Here is a 19,436-nt window from a genome sequence, read left to right on the forward strand (position 1 = left end):
CTTTTCCGGGATTTGGAAGCGACCTTGGCGGGGCCCCGGAACCTGGATAACAAAAACGACAAGCAGGTTGGCGAAGCTGGATAAAGCTTCGTCATACAGGTTGCAGGGCAGGTGGCTGCGGGCGAGGCCTGGTGCATGGCGGTCAGGCGGCGGACTCGGCCCTCCACAGGTCGGTGCCGGCAGGGAGGCGGGGATGAGATGGGGAGATGCTCATGTGGGGGGTGGATTTCCATCTGCTCCGCCGAGACGCTGCACCCTGGGAGAGAAAGAGGGGGTGCCCCCGGGTCCCCTCCACCAGCAGAGTCCCCATTGCCCCCTCCGACGTCCCAGAGCCCTCCTTTTTTGCGCAACTTACCCCTCAGGTTCCTGCCCCGCTTTCTTTTCCCCCCTTCCCGGACGCCTTGCAACAGCTGCTTGGCAGGCAGAAATTCGAGTTGAGATCTCCCCGACTGTGTGGGGCAGCTGTACCTGTTGGGTTTCTGCCTGCCTAAATCAGAGGAGCTCTTTCTCCATGGAGGGGACTATAGATGGGCACCCCTTTCCAACTCTACCATTCTGTGGGGAAAGGTGGCTGGCTCCCTTTTCTGGGAGGGCTCTTGCGTGCAGGCAGAGACGAAGTGACCTGATCATTTCCCATCAAGCGTGCTGCGTGCTGGTAAAATGTATGGCCAGGAAAAGAAAAGAGAAAAGCGACCACAGATGGTTTTCTGTGGAATATCTCCCAGCTCCTTTCCCGATTGGTAAAATCTCTCCCAGTTCAGCATCCCTCACCTACGTGGAGCCCCAGTTATATCTCTTCAATCCAAATGCTAACACTTCATCCGTGATTTAGGTTTGGTTGCTGAACACCCATCTATAACCCTTGGTCTGTTAATGTACAATACCATTTGTACCACAAGACCCCTGCTAGTAAAATTTTAGAGAATACATTGGTCAACAGAATTTACCAAAATCAGTGCTGTCATTTCCCTCTTTCCTAAAGCTTTTCGCAAAAAAGTAAAGCTTCCTTACAAGTTCTGTTGATCTTATTGTATGTTTAAGCAAAGAATATGGAATGATGCCCTTCAGGAGGCTACTTAGCAAATGCCAGTTATTTTCCTGGCAACAGGAAAGGGGAGAGGAACACAAATGTATAAAAAGCGCAAAAAAAAAAAAAGTTTCTGTAGCTCCATGGCAGATCATGCAGAATGTCCTAGGTTCAATCAATATATGGCATCACCATATAGGCCTGGGAAAGCCCCTGAAACCCATGGAGAGCCACTGCCAGTCAATTTAGAAAATCCAGAGCGAGATTGTCAAGACTCCATAAGGCAGCTTTTTGTGTCCCAAATTATGGAACAGTAACAGAAAGGAGACTACTTGCAATGCTAGCCTGAGTTTCTTCCAGTTGTATGACTAAAGTTTCACCACAGGAGGTGGGGGGGGGGTTAGTTGAAATGGCTTAATTGACCAGATTCAGTTTGCAAACTGCCAGTTCATCACTCCAGACTGAAGTTGGTGCTATGCAGTTATTGTCTTTCATGGGTCTAAGGGTGTAGTTGTGCCAGTTTATGGACCAAGAGATTTTGACGAGTCAGTAAAGCTGCAGTCTTATGTTTACAACATTGGCCAGCCAGATATCTTTGGGGAAAACCACAAGTAGGACATGAAGCCAACAGTACTCCCCTGTTGTTTGACCTGTATCCGAGGTAGGCTGTCTCCGAACATGGAGATTTGTCATGGCGAATAGCCTTTGGTAGACTTAAATTCTAATCCTGTCCAAAGAATTCTACTCGGATTACTTTTTATATAAATGTGAAGAAGTTTATATATAACTTGCTGTTTATGTTTTAGTTCTAACATGGAGAACCATCTTATATGTGGAATACATGTCTAAGGAGCCACCACCAGAGCGCAATGGAGAGCTTTGGCTTACAGGAAACGACCCTTTCTGATGGAACAACAACCTATGTTCAGCAAGATGCTAATGGTGAGTAACTTTGGTGCTGTAGTGGCTGCCTTCTTGTGGCTGGTGAGATTGGGACTGATCCAACCATATGATTAATGTTCAAAGCACTACACATGCAGGAAGATCTTGGACATATACACTAGGTTAAAATATTTTGTTGGACAAAATTATAGTGGACAAATTGTTCATGTTTTTCAATTTAAATAAAGATAAAAACACAGTAGAGTTTAATGTGGTTTTAATGGTGAGCTTTTAGAAAGAAGAATGTGATCTGTGAGTCCTGATTGACCACAGTATGTGTTTGAATGACCAATATGGTACAGATGCAACAAACAAAGCAATTTGACATCAAACTGCCACACTGAATTGGATGGATATATGCTACAGAAGCAAGAGTGGAGTAAAAATGTTCAATTTTAAGGATGTCTCAGTTGGAATGTGGTTTCTGACTAAGTGATTCTAAAGGAAAGTGTTTCTAAAGGAATCTCTATTTAACCAAATGAGGGAAAGGAGAACTCTCATTTCCTTGTTTAAAACCATTACAATATCTTTTTTAAATGATGTGCATAATTGATTGCAAAAGGCTATTGGCAGAAGAGTTCTGATTTTTATTTTTTTAAAGTAATGTTTGGGTTTCTCTATATTTACTGACATGCCAATTCTTGTACCCAAATAACTTATGGCCATGGTTGCAGTTTTATATATACATACCTGGGCATAAGTCTCATATAACTCATTAAGACTTATTTCTGAGACAATATACTTAGATTGCACTGTGAGGCTGCAGTTCAATTCATGTTGCTTTTGAAATTACCTTGCTTCTGAATAAACATGCAGTGGCTGAGCTTCCGAAAAGCACTTTGCTTTGTAATTATTTTCCTTGAAAAGAGATTGTCAGGTGAGCCTGGGTGAACATGTTGAATCTTGTTAACCTGGAGGGCTTTTTCAATGCTGTAACAAATTCTCTTGTCATCTGTTTCAGGAGAGAAGTTAATTGAAGGGCAAGTGATTGAACTTGAAGATGGATCCACAGCTTTTGTCCAACAAGTAACATTGCAGAAAGGTTAGGAGTAATAGATGTATACCTATTTCAGAAATTTGGGGAGCTTTCACTGCTTTTTTCTGTTTGCAGTTTTCTCTGTGAGTGAACCTCTTGTGAAATTTGCACCAAGCAGTAGTGCACTTCTCACAGTTAGAGATGCCTATTTCAGGTTGAAACTGTAAATCAGCAGGAGGCACAAACTCATGTAGAGCAGATAAAATGTGCTGGATTTCAACAGGGCTGCTAATTAGTAAATTTCCCTAAGGGCATCTGTTTTGGACCTACTTGATATTAATCTTCCGCAAGAATAATATTTTGTGTGTAAGCTGCTGTAGCATTGCAGTGCAATCCTGTTCATGGTTACTTAGAACTGAGATTCATTGAGTTCAGTGGGCTAACTCCCATTTTGGTGTGCCTAGAGTTGCAATCCTATTCATATTGTCATGGGGGTACATACCATTGTTTCCTTGAGAAAACATGCATAGAATTGAGCTGTTAGTTTGATCAAATATACATCACAACTTAAATACTCCGAATTTCTTATCTGAGACCCATGTTGTACATCATGAGGTAGACAGGTTGTAGATTTCAGCTTGTAGGAATCTGGACTGTACTAATTCTGGTTGTAAGCTATGTGTCGTTTTCCTTTAATGCCCAGAAGGCAGGAGGCTTCTGAATGCCAGTTGCTGGAAATTGAAGGAGCGAGTGGTCTTGTCCTCACATCCTGCTTGTAGGCTTCCCATAGACACCTGGTTGGCCACTGTGATAACATAATGCTGGATTAGATGAGCCATTGACCTGATCCAACAATCTATTCTTACACCTCCATGTAAAAACAGATACCTTGCATGTAGTCATGTTGTAAAGAAGGGAGAAAGGTTCCTCTCCCTGGTGTCATCATTCATCACATGGAAGAAGCTTTGCAGTGGGAGGAGCACTGAATACTAGCTGTGATAATGGGCTGCGTTACTGCCTTTTTATGCAATTAGACTTTCCCCCCCACTTGTGTCATTGAACTGACATGGACTGGCTTCTCTTCAAGGATTATAGAGCAAGGGCCCTGTAGGCCTTTGAGCAAACCATGGCTAGAATTCTTGAGTTGTTCTTGTAAAGTCAGCTTTGTTTACTTTCTGTTGCATAACAACCTTACAATGCATGGTGTTTATTTTTGTGTATGTTCTGATTTGTTCTGTAGAGTCCATCACATTTGAAGATGGTCAGCCAGTAGCGTTGGAAGACGGCACTATGGCTTTTATACATCATGCTCCCCAAGGTAACGATCAGTCTTTGAACCTTCCTTTCCACATACTAGGTAAAATAATTCATACACAGTGGGTAGTATTCAATGATAACGAGTCGCTTGATTAAAGTTAATAAATATTACTAACTTCAGTTAATTCATTTCAGTGCATCAACTCTGAGTATAACTTAGTTGAATGCAACCCAGTACTCTAATAAATGTGATCACAGCTGTGTGTGTAGCTATTGGGCTGGACTCAACTTAATTGTTGCACTAGCAGGAGCCTGTGAAACAAGTCCCATTAGCACAATGGGGCTTCATCCTCCCCATATGCCTCCCAGTTGGCTCTGGGGGTTTGGGAAAACTTCAGAACAGTGCATGGGGGGAGGAGATGGGAGCTCATGCTGTCTGGGAAGCAGAAATGCTTGTGCTGACAGAACGATCATAATACTGTGACACTGAATTCCTCCCATAGTCTTTTTAAACTTACACCTCTGTGACTTAGAATATTTATTGTTACCTCACCCTGAGTCAAGGGTGACCTGAAAACAATTCAGGTTAGTGATGAAGAGAGAGAGCTCTGAAGGAAACTCTCAAGGGGGGGGAGGAATCAGATGTGCAGATAGATGGTGTGGCTCTTTGCATCACTGCCAAACCTTAAGTTAGGGAACAGAAAGAGTCAGCAAGCTTAAGAGCTCTGTCCTCCCCTCTCTCAGGATCAATCCTGATTTGGAGAGATAATTGAAGACTACCCTTGACTGGTTTAGATATCATGGTAAATGGTGGTTTAAGGAAACTAGGTAACTTTTATGTTAAGAGTTGGAAGGGCAAGTGCTTGAGCATATCATTTACTCTTGATGCTTCACAGTATGGTTTGGTAACAGGGACTGTGTTCTGTTTCAGTATCTTATCAAATCCTTTCCCTGTAGCCATACAAAATCGTCCTATCCAGATTGACAAATAACTACCAAGCAAGTAGATTGCTCCTTATTGCTCTACAAACAATTCAAGGATGTGTGGAAATCATTCTATGGTGATTGTATAATGATTCCACACAGCTTTTGATTGTAGAATGTGTTTCATGTTGCAATTTGCAGCCATAAATAGAGTTGGATTCTATTGGTGTTTGCAATGATTGAATTTTGAACTGCCGTGAAGATTTTGCCATTGATGCTTTTAACTCTTCATCTTTTTGCCAGCTCTAAATGATCAAGAGGTAGATAAGTAGCAATTAGAGCTGACATGTGCTACTACAGTGTTTGTGGTCCCCTCCAGAGGGTTATGACCCCAACACCTTAGAAGCAATCCAGCTGGAAGATGGATCCACAGCTTTCATTCATCGTCCTGTCTCCCTGTCAGTGGGTAGCACCACACTGACAGTGCAAGCAGATGTGGGACTGGAGGAATTGGCTGTAGGAGAGAAAGATGATTCCTTTGAACTTGATTCCATTACTGCCCTCAAGGACTGTGCCAGTAAGGTGAGGATATTATTCTGCTTCTGTGGAAGGTTCAAATCATCCTGCTTTGTGATTCTGCAAACAGAATGAAATACCAAATTTCTAGAATAATATAAAAGTATTAAATGTATTTATTTGAAGCATTTATATTTTGCCCTCCATCAGTATTAGCCCCCAATATCTGGCACTCGTGGCATCAATTCTCCTTGTCTGGTGACATGACTCCACTTTTAGAGTATGTGTGTTCGTAGCAGATGGAATGGTGACTTGCAGGACTCGTTCAAGCTTAACTTCTTCTTTATGTTGCTTGGCAGGGCTTCCACGAGGAGGAAGTGGAGAGCAATGGGAAGGAACCAAAGGTTCCTGATAGAGTTTACCGCTGTGGTTACAGTGGTTGTAGCCGCCTCTTTACCACATCTCATCATTTGAAGGTAAGTCATCGTTGTAAGCTCACAATGTTGCCTTTTAAAAGCTCTTCTGTACCTATAATGGGAAACCATTGATGCTGTGGAAGAGACAGTAATTCACCAGTGCAAGCTTTTAAAAAAAAATCTTTTGGAATAGATTTTAAGAGGCTGGATCTGCTGCAGTGATGTCAGAGGGAGCCTGGGTACAATCCTCTTCTCAGCCTCTATATTTTAAATTTTAATCTGTTTTAGTATTTTCACTTTTTGTACGTTTTAAGGTAATGCTGTATTTTTTTCCTGTTTTTCTTGTTTCACCTTTTTGTAAACAACTTAGCTTTTTCAGTCAAGTGGTGTATACATTTTATGAAATAATTAAAGATAAATATTCCAAATTGGAATCGTCCCATTCAGTTCGCCTGAGCCTTTGTTGTCTTCACAGGTGCATGAGCGGGTTCATACAGGTGATCGTCCATACAGATGTGACTTCTCAAGCTGTGGGAAAACCTTTACTACAGGTAATGTGTGTCAAGAACAAAATATGATCTTGTTCAAGTGGAGTTATGCAGGTCTGAGAAGGAAGATCCAAATGTAGCAAGCTGAGGACTATTGAGCCTAAATGGATAACAAAATTGAACTAAGTGCAAGGTATAGTTCCTGGTGACTCAAGCTACTTAGCTTACACAAAACTTCTAAAAATCAGTGTGCTGCATTTTGGGTAGTCTCTTGGAGTTACTGTGCTGCTTGCGCCATCTTGCCACGCCGCTAACCTTGCATAACCTTTTCCCTTGTAGGTTATAGCCTGAAGAGTCATGTGAGAACCCACACGGGTGAGAAGCCATACAAGTGTCCAGAAGATTTATGCACCAAAGCCTTCAAGACTTCTGGAGACCTGCAAAAACATATCCGGACGCATACCGGTATGTCCCAAAGCAGTGGCGTAGCGTGGGGGGTGCAGGGGGGGCCGGCCGCACCGGGCGCAACATCTGGGGTTAGGGCAAATCCACAGGTTAGGGGGCGCAAATCCACGGGTTAGGGGGCACAAATTACTTGCCTTGCCCCGGGTGCTGACAACCCACGCTACGCCACTGTCCCAAAGTGTTTATTATTTTATTTGGGGGCTATCCCAGAGCAGAAATCTAAACCGGGGGAGGGAGGTGAGACAAACCCAAATACTCCAGAAAGAGGCAAAAGGGCTACTAATATTTTTTTTGTCCAGATTCTGTACCAAATAATTCCATAATTTTAATCTAGAATAAATTGTGCAGATTTATATAAGTGTATTTCTATGTATAATTTTTAGTATGGGATTTGCAGGCACCATTTATCAGCTCTTTTCCCGTGCTCAGCACTTTCCAAGTATAACAGTTAGCTGATTGGCATGCACTTTTTTTTTTTGGCCCACATGGTTTGATTTCAAACTGTGTGGGTGAAAATAGGTCACCGAATGTCATGTGATGTGAAGTGACTGATACCCACCTGCCAAACCTGTCCCTCAGGTGTGTGTGGATCCAGCTCCCCACCCCCGATCTAGAATGAGGCACTGTTCAGGTTGTAGCTGCCTAAGGAAAAATGATGGAGGGCCTTTCAAGCTGTCATGCTCATACTAGCTTCACATACGGCAGCTGGCTCTTTGACACCATAATGAAGGTGGAAGACCTTTGCCCAGCCTGGCAAAGTAGCATTCTCACAATTACAGTGTAGATATATTGTGGACTTAAAGGCAAGAGTGTCTTAAAATGTCAGTACTATCGCAGGCTTGCTAAGGGTGCCTTCTCTCTCTTCCCCTGAAGGTGAGAGGCCTTTCAGGTGCCCTTTTGAGGGCTGTGGCCGCTCATTCACCACCTCAAATATACGCAAGGTCCACATCCGGACACACACTGGTGAGCGACCATATATGTGCCCAGAGCACAACTGTGGGAGAGGGTTCACTAGTGCCACCAACTTCAAAAACCACATGAGAATCCATACAGGTAATATTTGTGTATGTGTGTGTATCTTAATTTTCATATTTCATTAACGGGAAACACCATACAGGCAATCCTCAGCATGGTATACTTTCACAATCTGTGGGGGTGGTGTCACTTGGTTGAACTTCATTATGTGTAACAGACCATCCCAGTGACACATTACTGCATTGGGGGGGATCAACATGGAAACTATAGTGTGCTTGCTTGCTTGCTTGAACCAGTTGTCATCTGTAAGATGGCCGGTTAAAAGAAAATATGTATTGAACTACTAAAAACCAGTAGAGTGAGATTTGAAGCTCCCTTCCCAATTGCTTAAAGTACTCTTGCAGTGTAATCCTATACCTTTTTGAAAGGGTTTTTTGAAAGGGTTACATACGCTTCAGGTTACATACGCTTCAGGTTACAGACTCCGCTAACCCAGAAATAGTGCTTCAGGTTAAGAACTTTGCTTCAGGATAAGAACAGAAATCATGCTCCGGCGGCGAGGTGGCAGCAGGAGGCCCCATTAGCTAAAGTGGTGCTTCAGGTTAAGAACAGTTTCAGGTTAAGAACAGACCTCAGGAACGAATTAAGTACTTAACCTGAGGTACCACTGTATATTCAATGGGGCTTATTACCTAGCAAGTGTGCTTTGGGATTGCAGCCTTTGCTTTATGCCACAAAGTGACATTCCTTTATATTTCCTCCTTCTTATTTCCCAGGGGAGAAGCCATATGCATGCCTGGTGCCAGGCTGTGGGAAGCGCTTCACTGAATATTCTAGCCTTTACAAACACCATGTGGTTCACACACACTGCAAGCCATACACCTGCAACACCTGCAGCAAAACTTACCGCCAGACCTCTACGTTGGCTATGCACAAGCGCACTGCGCATGGGGAGCTGGAAGCTACAGAAGAGAGTGAACAGGCCCTCTATGAGCAGCAGATGAGAAGTGAGTAGGCACTAGAGTTTTGTGGGAAGCTTCACATCTTGAGTCTATATATTATTGTCGTTTCCTGGCTCATTGCCATGCTTCCTTGTGCTTCCTAGTCCTTAAATCAGGCTTCTTCAACCTTGGCCCACTACAATTCCCATCATCCCTGACCACTGGTCCTGCTAGCTAGGGATCATGGGAGTTGTAGGCCAAAAAAACATATGGCGGGCCGAGGTTGAGGAAGCCTGCCTTAAATGCTCCCTTCTGTTGTTCCTGCCTTACCTTCAGAGAACATTTCAATGCCGTTTCAATGCACTCTGCTGCTCAAGTAGAGCACTCTGCTGAATCTCCTTTCCTTGTTCTCCCAGTTGCCACGTTTGATATACCATCACTGAAACACCAGTGTATTGTTTCTGTGAAGGTGGAACACGAGGAGGAGCAGGAGGATTGCAGGGCTGTGCCAGTGACTCTCGTATCTCAGGATGGAGCAGAGCAGGTATGGAGTCTGCAGAACTTGAAACTAAATCCACAGAGGTAACAACTCTCCGGTTTTGTTACCTTGGACAGGTCAGATCAGATAATCTTTACCCTGAAAATGCCCTAATCCTAAACATTGGCTATAGTACATCTGCATGCAACATCTACTTAAATCATGTTAGCCCCATCCTTGGTACTTAGTTGGACAAGGGTTCTAATCACACCAGTTTGGGTGAATGAACATTGCAGAGCAGGGTTTTATTTATCTGTTTGTTTCATAAAATACATACACCATACACTTGATTGTAAAATAAGCCCCTCAAAATGGTGAATATCACAGAGCCAGGGATAGCCCTACATTGGACAAAAGATTCCTGCATTGCAAGGGGTTAACTAGATACCCCTCATGGTCCCTTTCAGCACTACAATTCTATTCCTCTATTACTATATCTTCCTATTAGTGGTGATGTAGTCCAATTTTTCACCATTTGCGTATGCAAGGAACGTTATGATTTCAGGTGAAGAACATGCCTGTGTGAATGAGCTTTTTGTCACTTGACTACTTCTATTCCCCATGCTCCCAGCCCATGAATCGGCTTGAATCTTTTCTTTTTAATCTGTAGCCTGCAATTTGGCCTGACTGCATTTTCACCTGCTCTTTGCAGGTCCGTCTGTCTCCTGAAGACTTGCAAGTACTTGGCTGTGATATCACCATGCTAACACAGAATGGCACAGCAGTATCAGTACCCCAGGAAGATATTTCAGCAAGTGGTACAAATGTGCTGATTGGCGCCGATGGGACTGAAATACATCCGGTACTCATTTCTTCTAAAACCTTTGACATAGTCTGGGAAAGTGGTTTTTTTTATATGTAATGGTTGTGCTGATGTGATACTTTTCAGGTTACAATAGTCACTTCTGGGACAAAGGCATCCGAGGATTTGCCCACAGCATCCATCCACCAGCAGCAGCTGACAGTGCTAGCAACAGCAAAGGACACTTATATTGCAGTTCAGGTATTTCATATACACATCTTAGAGTTTGCAGGCACAGGTGTTTTGGTCATGTTGGAAGAGAGTCTCTTGTCCCCCTCCCCAAGGATGCATACAGGTGATGAGTCTGACCTCATACTGCCTTACCACTATGCAGCAGATGCCACATTTTTAGGGCATTGATTGACACAGAGACCAGCCAATCATGAAACTAACTACTCCTTCTTGGCAGCCCTTGTTTCAGTCACACAAAGCAGGTTTTTAAGTGTAAAAATAACTGAGCACCAAACAAATATTTGAGCAGAGAACAATGCAGGCTCTTGAAAAGCTAATCAAACGGGACAGCCAGTCTGAAGCATCAGGTGAAGGAGCAACTATTAAAATTCAGTTTGAAACCAGGTACTTGTGTTCTTTGAGGAGTGAAGTGGGAGACCAGACACTTTTTAAAAAAAAAACTTGGTAACTTCCTTCTGGGTTTCAGACTTCTTTGTTCCCCATCAATTACAATAAGGAGAAATTGCCTTTGTTGTGAATTTTTTGTAGAATGTTTAGGGATTTTAAAGACCACAAAAAATACTCTATTCTTTTCATCTTGTGATTTTAGGATTTACAAAGAACACATTAATTGTCATACAGAGCAATATTACTGTATTGGTCTGAATATAGATTACACTTTCCCCCAAAATCTGGCTTGTATAAAACCTGAGTGCAGCCTATAATCACACTCTTACAGGTAAGGAACCTATGACTTCAGAGATCTCATTTTAGGGCTGTGATCTCTTTCAGGGGCAGCTTATATTCAGTCCAGTACCATAAGTAGCTGTCCCTTGTAAGCACATAAAGAGTAGTGTCATTGATAGCACAATCTGATGCAGAAGTCAGTCCATTGAGTTAAATGGGGTTTACTCCCAGGTAACTCTGTATAACAGCGGTAGGGACCCTTTGGCCCTGCACCAGGCTTGGTCCACCAGGGGGTCCAATTTGGCCTGTGATTTCCCCCCAATCATGCCTATCAGCTTATGCCGTTGGTAACATCATCTGATGGATGGAAGGACAGGCTTTAATTCTTCATTGGCTAAGCACCCAATTTCCGGCAGGGAACAGGATTGTGCAGCGGGATTGCTTATCATTTGAAAGGCATTAAAGTCCTTTGCCTTCTACTTTAAGTGAGCTGGGGAGGGGGCATCTTAAGGCTGAAAAGGGCTCTTTGAAGCAGCATCTCCACTTCCATTAAACAGTTTAAAAAACATAGGGAGGCTGCTTCAAAGAGTACTTTGACAAAGCTTTTTAAGAGGCTCAGTGCACAAGGGCTGTCTTAAAATTGCAAAGTACCATTTGAAGCAGCTCCCCAAAACCACATTTTAAACACGACTTTTAATAGAAAAGGGTGAGGCTGCTTCGAATACAAGTTTTTCAAAGGCTTTAAGATAGCCCATTGTGGTCTTGCTTGAGCCTCTAGGGGCATCAGGGGTTTGAAGGGGGAGCATGGGGAGACTTGCAAAGTTACAAAATGGATTTTGTACACAACATCCCAGTTGTGATGCCATAATGACGAGTGGGTAAAATTTGGCCAATGAGGTGGATCCTGATCAGGCTGTGACCTGCAGAGCCAAAAAAGGTTCCTCACGCCCTGATGTATGGGATAGATGAAGCCAAAGTAATATATTGTATGTTCACAGCTGCCTGATTTCCTTTTGTGCCCCTTTTACATTGCTACCTGTTTTCTTTTCCCACCATGCAATCACTTCATTTCCACATAACTTCCTATGCTATTTCTTCACTTCCCCGTTGAGCTACTTCTGCTTCTGCATATCTACTTCCAAATAATGTGCAGTGGTACCTCAAGTTACAAACGCCTCAGGTTACAAACGCTTCAGGTTACAAACTCCGCTAACCTGGAAGTTACCTCGAGTTGAGAACTTTGCCCCAGGATGAGAACGGAAATCGTGTGCTGGCAGCGTAGCAGCAGCAAGAGGCCCTATTAGCGAAAGCATGCCTCTAGTTAAGAACAGTTTCAGGTTAAGAACAGACCTCCGGAATGAATTAAGTTCTTAACTGTATGTATATAGTGTCTTAAAATAATTTGTGTGCGAAAGAAAGCTAGCAGTGGTTAACTTTGCATCCAATGTTTACTTTGAAAAGTTACGTGTCTTTAATATTATCTTTCTCTCTGCCTAATTGCACTTAGATGCATGCTTTGTCTTGGGAGCCAGTTCGTAGGCCAGAGATTAGCAAGTGGACAGTCCATAACCAAATCCATCTCCTTGGATAATTCTGGTTGGCTCTTCAGTTGCCAGAGACAGAGGGTGTCCAAAAGTGGAGTTAATGATGTCTGTGACAATACGGGGCAGCATCCAGTGAACTTGTTCCACTGGTGCACCATAACCAACCAGTGCTCAGTCTGCAGGCAGGGCTGTTTGTGAATACGTCCTTAGTGCTAATCTCATATTACTATTATCACTTTTCATCCATGTACCTGACCATCACTTGTGTGTCTCCTAACCGAATACTTTTTTTTTTTTTTTTGCCATTTGGGTTCCTTTATTTCACTTGGAAACACCAGGCAACTCCATGCTGTCATTAGGCAGCTTCAGGCAATTGATTTTGGGTGTCATGAAATGTTAGCAGATTATTGACTATTCTGATTTTTTATTATATGTTTTTACTGCCAGGGAGGGAAAGAGGTGCTTGTGAGATTTTCTGCCTCAGGCCTCAAAATTATTTGACCTTAGGTATTAGTCACCATGACTTGGAGCAGTGGGTGGTGGAGATGGGACCACAACTCTATTTAACTGCAAGCAAATTTGAGAGTGATGCCGTCTTTTTCTCTTTCCAGGTAAAAGAGCAGCAGAGCTCAGATGATGCCATTAGTGTGTCAACCTCAGCAATTCAACAGGAGTCTGCAACTCTTAAGGTATCCACATCAAACAGTGGGTGCTGAGACCTCCCATGGAGCTGGAGCAACTGAAGACGGGTGGACCACTGGAGTCTTCAGAACCTCCAACTCAAAAGCCAAGTGATGGGTGCTTATCCTTCTGGACCTGAAGAGATCCCTTACTATTTGCTGCCATCTGTCCGGCATGAATGAGCTGATAACTGAGAAGCACAGATGGTGAAGTTACATGAACTACTGGATGAGACTTGGTTTAGAAATATTCCTCCTATAAGTGCTACAACACGTTTTATGGCCTCTTTAAGAAAGCCTTCCCTTAACTTTCTGAGGTGGCATCCGCACTATCATTCTGGACCTTTCTAATTTCTGCTGAATGTTACTGGATGAATGTGCACTATCATTCTGGACCTTTCTAATTTCTGCTGAATGTTGTATTTAATTACTTGGAGGGCTAGAACAGCCTTCATAAGATTATGGGACTTGCATGACTGGGGAGATTTATCTCTTTGAAGTTTCTCGCATTAAATGTGTTTTTAGCCATAGAAAGTTCAGGAAAAGGAATTACGGGTAGATGGGTGCTTTCTACTTTTCCTTACCTCAGATACATGGGAGCAGAAAGTGTTGGCACAGGAGCGGTCACACTCTCTCTGAGCAGAACTGAAATGCACAGTACCGGAGAAGGACAAATATTAATGTGATGGCTGTGATGTATGCATTTCCCCCCAATTATTGTGGTTGCTTCCCAGTCTCAGCAAGTGGAATAGACTGAAGCAGACATGCCAAGGAGAAGAAACAGCTTTGTATTACATTTTCTTTGCCTCTTTCACTCTCTGAAATAACAGAAGACGCTAAATGTGTATTTAATAAAATTTTGGACTTGATGTTTTCGATTTTCTCAGCAGTTGCCTGGACTTCCTTATTAAGGAATTGAGACGTGAAGCAGAATGTGCCTACCTCCCTGGTCATACTTCACTACAATAAGCTGTAGAAATGTGTGATCCAGTTAAGCAGCCAACAGAGATCCCTACTGATGTTACCATACAGGGTTTTAATCCTGTTAGGTCCCCCTGAATGAGTGACAAGTCAAACAGCATTTCATTCTGTGAGCCTGATCTATTGTTTGAACTGCCTATAGTTGTATAGGGGATACTGAGTTCCCCTTCTAAATTGGCGTTCTGTTGTTGTAGCATTAGGGAGAAAGTCATCTGTATCACAACAGCCTTAGCCATGACATGTGAACATTGCTCTGAATGGGCAATATGGTGCTTCTTTGTTTTTTATATGTTCATTTTGCATATAGCTCATGCAATTGTATTCTTTTACTCATTTTACGAAGCTGTGTTGGTATGAATATAAGAGACACACCCAGCTCAAATAGTACTGCACTGTTCTGTTGCAGTTACAGCATGTGCAGTGCTGTCTTTTCAAGCCTCCCTAGACCATAATTGTTTGTTCTTAGAGCACTGCCAGGTGTTCAGGCCTCTTTTTCATCTTAGTATGTTCTTCTGGCATTTAAGTTCTCAGACTAAAACTCAGACCAGGTTCATAAACCTGGAACACAAGTTGACCAAAGAGCAAGCAATATTCTGTACTCCAATACTGACACATCCTTTAGATAAAAAACTTTTTAGACTAGTAAGCCCATCAACTTTGGGGGGCCCAACTCCCTCAAATATTTTATTGTGTGTGTGTGTGTGTGTGAAGGGACCTCAGCCCCTAGGAGTTGGCACTTAAGCTACATACTATATACCATGAAAGCACATTATTTCCCTCAAAGAATTCTGGGCACTAGTTTAAGTTAGGCTGCTGGGAATTGATTCCTCAAGGGTGAACTAGGGTGCCTAGAATTCTTTGAGGGAAATAGTGCTTTGAATGTGCTTTGAGGGTATATATAGTGTGTAACATAGCCTGAGTTTAACTTTCCCTTCAGGAAATTAAGAGCTGGAGCATCCTTATCTGATGGCCTCTGCTTGGAGACCTCATCCTGCATATTGTAAACTGCCTTGAGTATGCTGAGGGGGCAGGCAAGATTAAAACAATTTTTTTACAACAAAATTTTGCCAAGTAGAAAGAGGCCCCCCAATAGGTGGCATTAACCGTGAGAATAATACATTTATGTAGCCCCATGAAATGAGTAACCAGGCAGGCGACATGCCACATCTGAATGTTGTTGGACTCGAATACAAATTGGACTCCCGCTAGTGTTTAAAGACGGGCGAACTTCCTGTCTTAAAAAAAAAGATTTGTATTCATTGTTCTTTGCTCAATTACACTGAACAACGAAAAGGGGGAAGGAAAAAGAGCGAGAAGGTGGCGCGCAAGCTCCCCGAGCGTCGAGGCGACAGGAGGCGCTGCGGCTCCAGGGCGCCCTCGCTGCCGGCTGCGCGGCGCAAAAGCGGCGCGTTTCCTGAGCGGCCCGAGGGAGGATCCTCCTCGCCCAGCCAGCAGACTCTGTCCGCGGGGCGCTCGAGCCATGGAGTTGCGAGCCGAGCTTCTGAAGTCCATCTGGTACGCCTTCACCGCCTTGGACGCGGAGAAAAGCGGCAAAGTGTCCAAATCTCAGCTGAAAGTAAGTGGAAGCGGGGCGAGGGAGAGAGAAAAGGCGGCGGCTGCCTTCTCCCTCAGAGCCCGCGGCGGGCTTGGGGCGCGCACTCCGCCTGCCCCCAGCAGGGCTGCCGGGCGCTTTGGGAGCCGGAGGGCAACTTTGGGAGCGAAAAGAAAAGAAAACCCCCTCACAGCTGTGGTGGCGAGTTAGGGTTGTGGGATTGCTCGTGAAAGCGGGGGATATCTAAGGAGTCGTGTTCTTCTCTTTTTTAAATAAAGGGAAGGGATAAACATTATGCACTTAAATGTTCTGGTCTTTTAAATATGCCTCCCCCCTTTCTCTGCACTGGGGTGTGTAAGCATGTGCGTATTAGAAATAGACATTTGCCTTCTTCCTGTCGAATTTCCTCTGCCCTTTTCCGAGGCAGCTGGTTGCAAATGCTGCGTTCCTACCCACGCTCTCTACCGATCTCATAGCTGGCTGCTTTTAAAATGGGGCAAAGGTTGTGCAGAATGTGGGTTCTGTCCCCCCCCCCCTTTTACAAAAAAGCGTTTCTTTCTCTCTCTTCTCCTTCGCAGTAATCTTGTTGGGTGGGCATGAAAGATCTTCTGCTGAATAGACAAGACTCGCTTTCTTTAAAGGGGCAAAATGAAGAAGAGCAAAACTCTCCTTCCTTGTAAAATCCTTGTAAACTTTGAAATAGCAACAAAGGCGGTGCTTTGAATTACAATGTGGACGCTGGGATTTGCTTAATCACAGTTTTCGGAGCGGGGGAGATGGCAGATGAGATGCAAATGCATGCAAGCCCAGCCAAAGTAGGGCAGAAAAGATCTGAGGAAGGCTTGATGCAAATAGTGGCGACACCTTGTGAAATCAACACAAGCCGATGAGCGTAAGTGATAAAGGCTAAGGCTGGCTTCCTGCACTGCTCTTACATAAAGTGGCGGCTGAACCAGTGGGGAAACTGTTTTGCCCCCTCTGGACCACCATCCTTAGCCCCTGAGCCGTGCCAAATGAATGTAAATGCTGGGCATCCCAACTGCTTGCAGAGAACTCCCACGTTGCTGTTGCTTCTCTGTTTTTTTATTGCATCCTTGAGTTTACCCAGCAATGCCAGTGTCTCAAATGTGCTTTTGCTCCCGCAAATGGGCTGTGTAATAATAACTTTCCTGTGAAGGTTTGTTATATAGCCTTACACTTAAGCCCCTTCCCGGATTTTTGCACCTTTCCCCAAAGTTCATCATGATTGGTCACAGTTTACCCAGGGCAGGACACTTGGAACCAGCCTGGGAAAAGATTCTTCTTCTTTTTTTAACGCGTTTCTAGCAGCCTCAGACTAAGCCTTAGATTTAACTGTGCAGCTGTACATGACTTTTGAGAAAGTATTTGCTTGTTTGCTTTTTAAAAAAGCAAAAGCGTCTAGTATGAAAAGGAGCACTGATGAGGGCCTCTCTGTGTTTATTTGCACACGCTGGCCTTGCAAGGCGGGAAGGGTGAAGAGCAAAACAAACAGCAGCATTGAGCCATTGCAAGAATTACATCACTGCCATTTCTTCATGGAATCTTGCTGAGAGCAAAAAGGGGTTGTGTGCTTGTGTTAACAACTTCCACTCCTTGGTTTAAACGCTGCAAAAGCACAGTATATTTATAAGCAAAAGCATTTTTTGTGGTTACTTTTTTACACATCAGTATTACATTGCTACAGTTTATGACAGGCAGGGCCAAACTTGGCCCTCCAGATGTTTTGGGGCTACAATTCCCACCATCCCTGACCACTGGTCCTGTTAGCTAGAGATGATGGGAGTTGTGGTCCCAAAACATCTGGAGGGCCACGTTTGGCCATGCCTGGTTTATGAGCACAGGTCAAGCAGTCCTTTGGGGTGTGTGTTTAAGCAGTGGGATCTGTGCCTTTTGACAAATATCCATAATACAGCAAAATATTTAATTGTTTGTAATGATCAGTGGACTGGAAAATTTTATTCACCTATACTTTTCCATTGAAAACATTTAATTTTTATAAATGCAGTGTTTTATAAATGTAATTACTACCATAATGGATACAATACCAGTCAAATTGGATAGCTGGAATGGATATAATGCCAGTCAAATCAAGAATTGAAGTTGTAATTAACTCCTTTCAAGTGACTATCCATAGAAAGCAGATACTTTTATGCACATGGTTTTTCAGGCATACTAAAATTAATGTTTATGTCTTCTGCTACCTCTGTTTATAAATTTAATAAATAAATAATAATTAACATAATAATGTATCCTCTCCCTCTTTTGCCTCCTTTATTATTATTATTATTATTATTATTATTATTATTACTTTCCCTTCTCCAGCAGGTCCCTAAGTAGATTACCACAATCTAATATTCAGAATTTAAAACAGTTAAAACAAATCACAATCACAGAAATAGAGTGGATCCTTTTAAACCACACTAACAGCACCATTCTGTTCTTGTTTACCTAGAATTAAGTGCTACTCTATTCAATGGATCTTGTTCCCCAGTACAGTAAGTGTGTTTAGATCTCCCCCTCCCTTATAGTTCAGTTACATTTGGCTATATGCAGCACATAACAGTAACATGACGTACATTTTAAAATTTCATTTATTAAATCTAAGTCAAATGTTAAATCACAACTCAGTTAATTTAGGGTGGTGTTGAAAATATTTCCAGGAAATGTTTGGACTTTTTCTGGAAAATCACTATTGATGAAAACCAATGAGTATGTAGAGCCAGTTTCATGGCCAAGAAATACAGGTGCGCCTGAGGGATTATTACATGTGGTCTGAAACACACATGTGGTCTGAAGTCCCTGCTTGAAGGATATTGTAGAGTAGGAAAGAACCTCAAAGTTTATCTAGTAACTAGGTCAGCCCCCTTACACAGGAAATCCACTGCAACAGCATCCCTAGTTGTTGGCTACATAGCCTTTGCTTAAAAACCCTTAGAGCTTATGTGCTATACATCAGGGGGTTTTAAACAAGGGTCCGTGGATCCCTAGGAAGTCCATGGATGAGCTTCAGGGGGTCTGTGAGCTGGGTACATAAAAATAGTCAGTTTTTAATTTCCTCCCTGCTACATTGAAAAAAGTATTTGTGGAAAAAATATGGGGAGGGGTTCCAGAGCTTTCATCAGATTTTCAAAGGGATCCAATGTCTCCAAAAAGTTTAAGAGACTTTTTTTTTTTTTGTACATAATTAGACAGTGTTGTTAACTATTTATAGAATTGCTTTACACATGTGCCAGTGTTGGTGCTTTAACTACGGTACTTTTATGTGAGTGTGGTGCTCATTTTGTGTGAGTAAAGTCACTGAAATTAAGGACCTTTTGGAGCATTTTAATACAGATGATAATGTAAAATAGGTATTGTGAGTAACCGAATAACACCGTATACTTAACCAGCAGGACTCAGTTGCCTCTCATTTTACTAATTCCTTTAACTTTAGAGTAGTTTCTTCAACAATGGAGGGAAAAAATGAGTGTGCATTCTGTGTGGGGCTCTACTTGGGCCTGGTTTGTAAATTCCCAACTGATGCAGAATGTAGC

General features: G+C 42.9%; 2 protein-coding genes across 6 annotated transcripts in view; both read left to right on the forward strand.

The window, feature by feature from the left end:
• The first annotated feature begins 23 nt into the window (after positions 1-23).
• Positions 24-13,719, forward strand: ZNF76 (zinc finger protein 76). Of its 4 annotated transcripts, none has more exons than XM_028734101.2 (14): positions 24-169; positions 1,834-1,969; positions 2,931-3,011; positions 4,186-4,263; positions 5,506-5,708; positions 6,002-6,118; positions 6,534-6,609; positions 6,886-7,011; positions 7,885-8,064; positions 8,763-8,993; positions 9,344-9,471; positions 10,118-10,267; positions 10,355-10,468; positions 13,281-13,719. In XM_028734101.2, exons 2-14 carry the CDS (start codon positions 1,858-1,860, stop codon positions 13,383-13,385), a joined length of 1,701 nt encoding a protein of 566 aa, XP_028589934.2. In that variant the 5' UTR covers positions 24-169; positions 1,834-1,857; the 3' UTR covers positions 13,386-13,719. The 4 variants fall into 4 exon arrangements, with proteins under 4 accessions (XP_028589934.2, XP_077785048.1, XP_028589937.2 ...); XM_077928921.1 differs by lacking the exon at positions 24-169 and adding an exon at positions 211-655; XM_077928922.1 differs by lacking the exon at positions 10,355-10,468.
• A 1,933-nt stretch (positions 13,720-15,652) lies between these two features.
• Positions 15,653-19,436, forward strand: part of DEF6 (DEF6 guanine nucleotide exchange factor) — a 49,091-nt gene continuing 45,307 nt past the window's right edge. Inside the window, exon 1 of one of the 2 annotated variants that reach the window (XM_028734105.2) lies at positions 15,653-15,906. In XM_028734105.2, the coding sequence (XP_028589938.1) occupies positions 15,811-15,906 (96 nt within the window). In that variant the 5' untranslated portion in view covers positions 15,653-15,810. Of the gene's footprint in view, positions 15,907-16,581; positions 16,775-19,436 lie in introns of those variants that run through there. The other variant, XM_028734107.2, reaches the window with a different exon arrangement.

Source organism: Podarcis muralis, chromosome 5 (genome assembly GCF_964188315.1).
Source record: "Podarcis muralis chromosome 5, rPodMur119.hap1.1, whole genome shotgun sequence".
In the NCBI taxonomy this organism is placed as follows: domain Eukaryota; kingdom Metazoa; phylum Chordata; class Lepidosauria; order Squamata; family Lacertidae; genus Podarcis; species Podarcis muralis.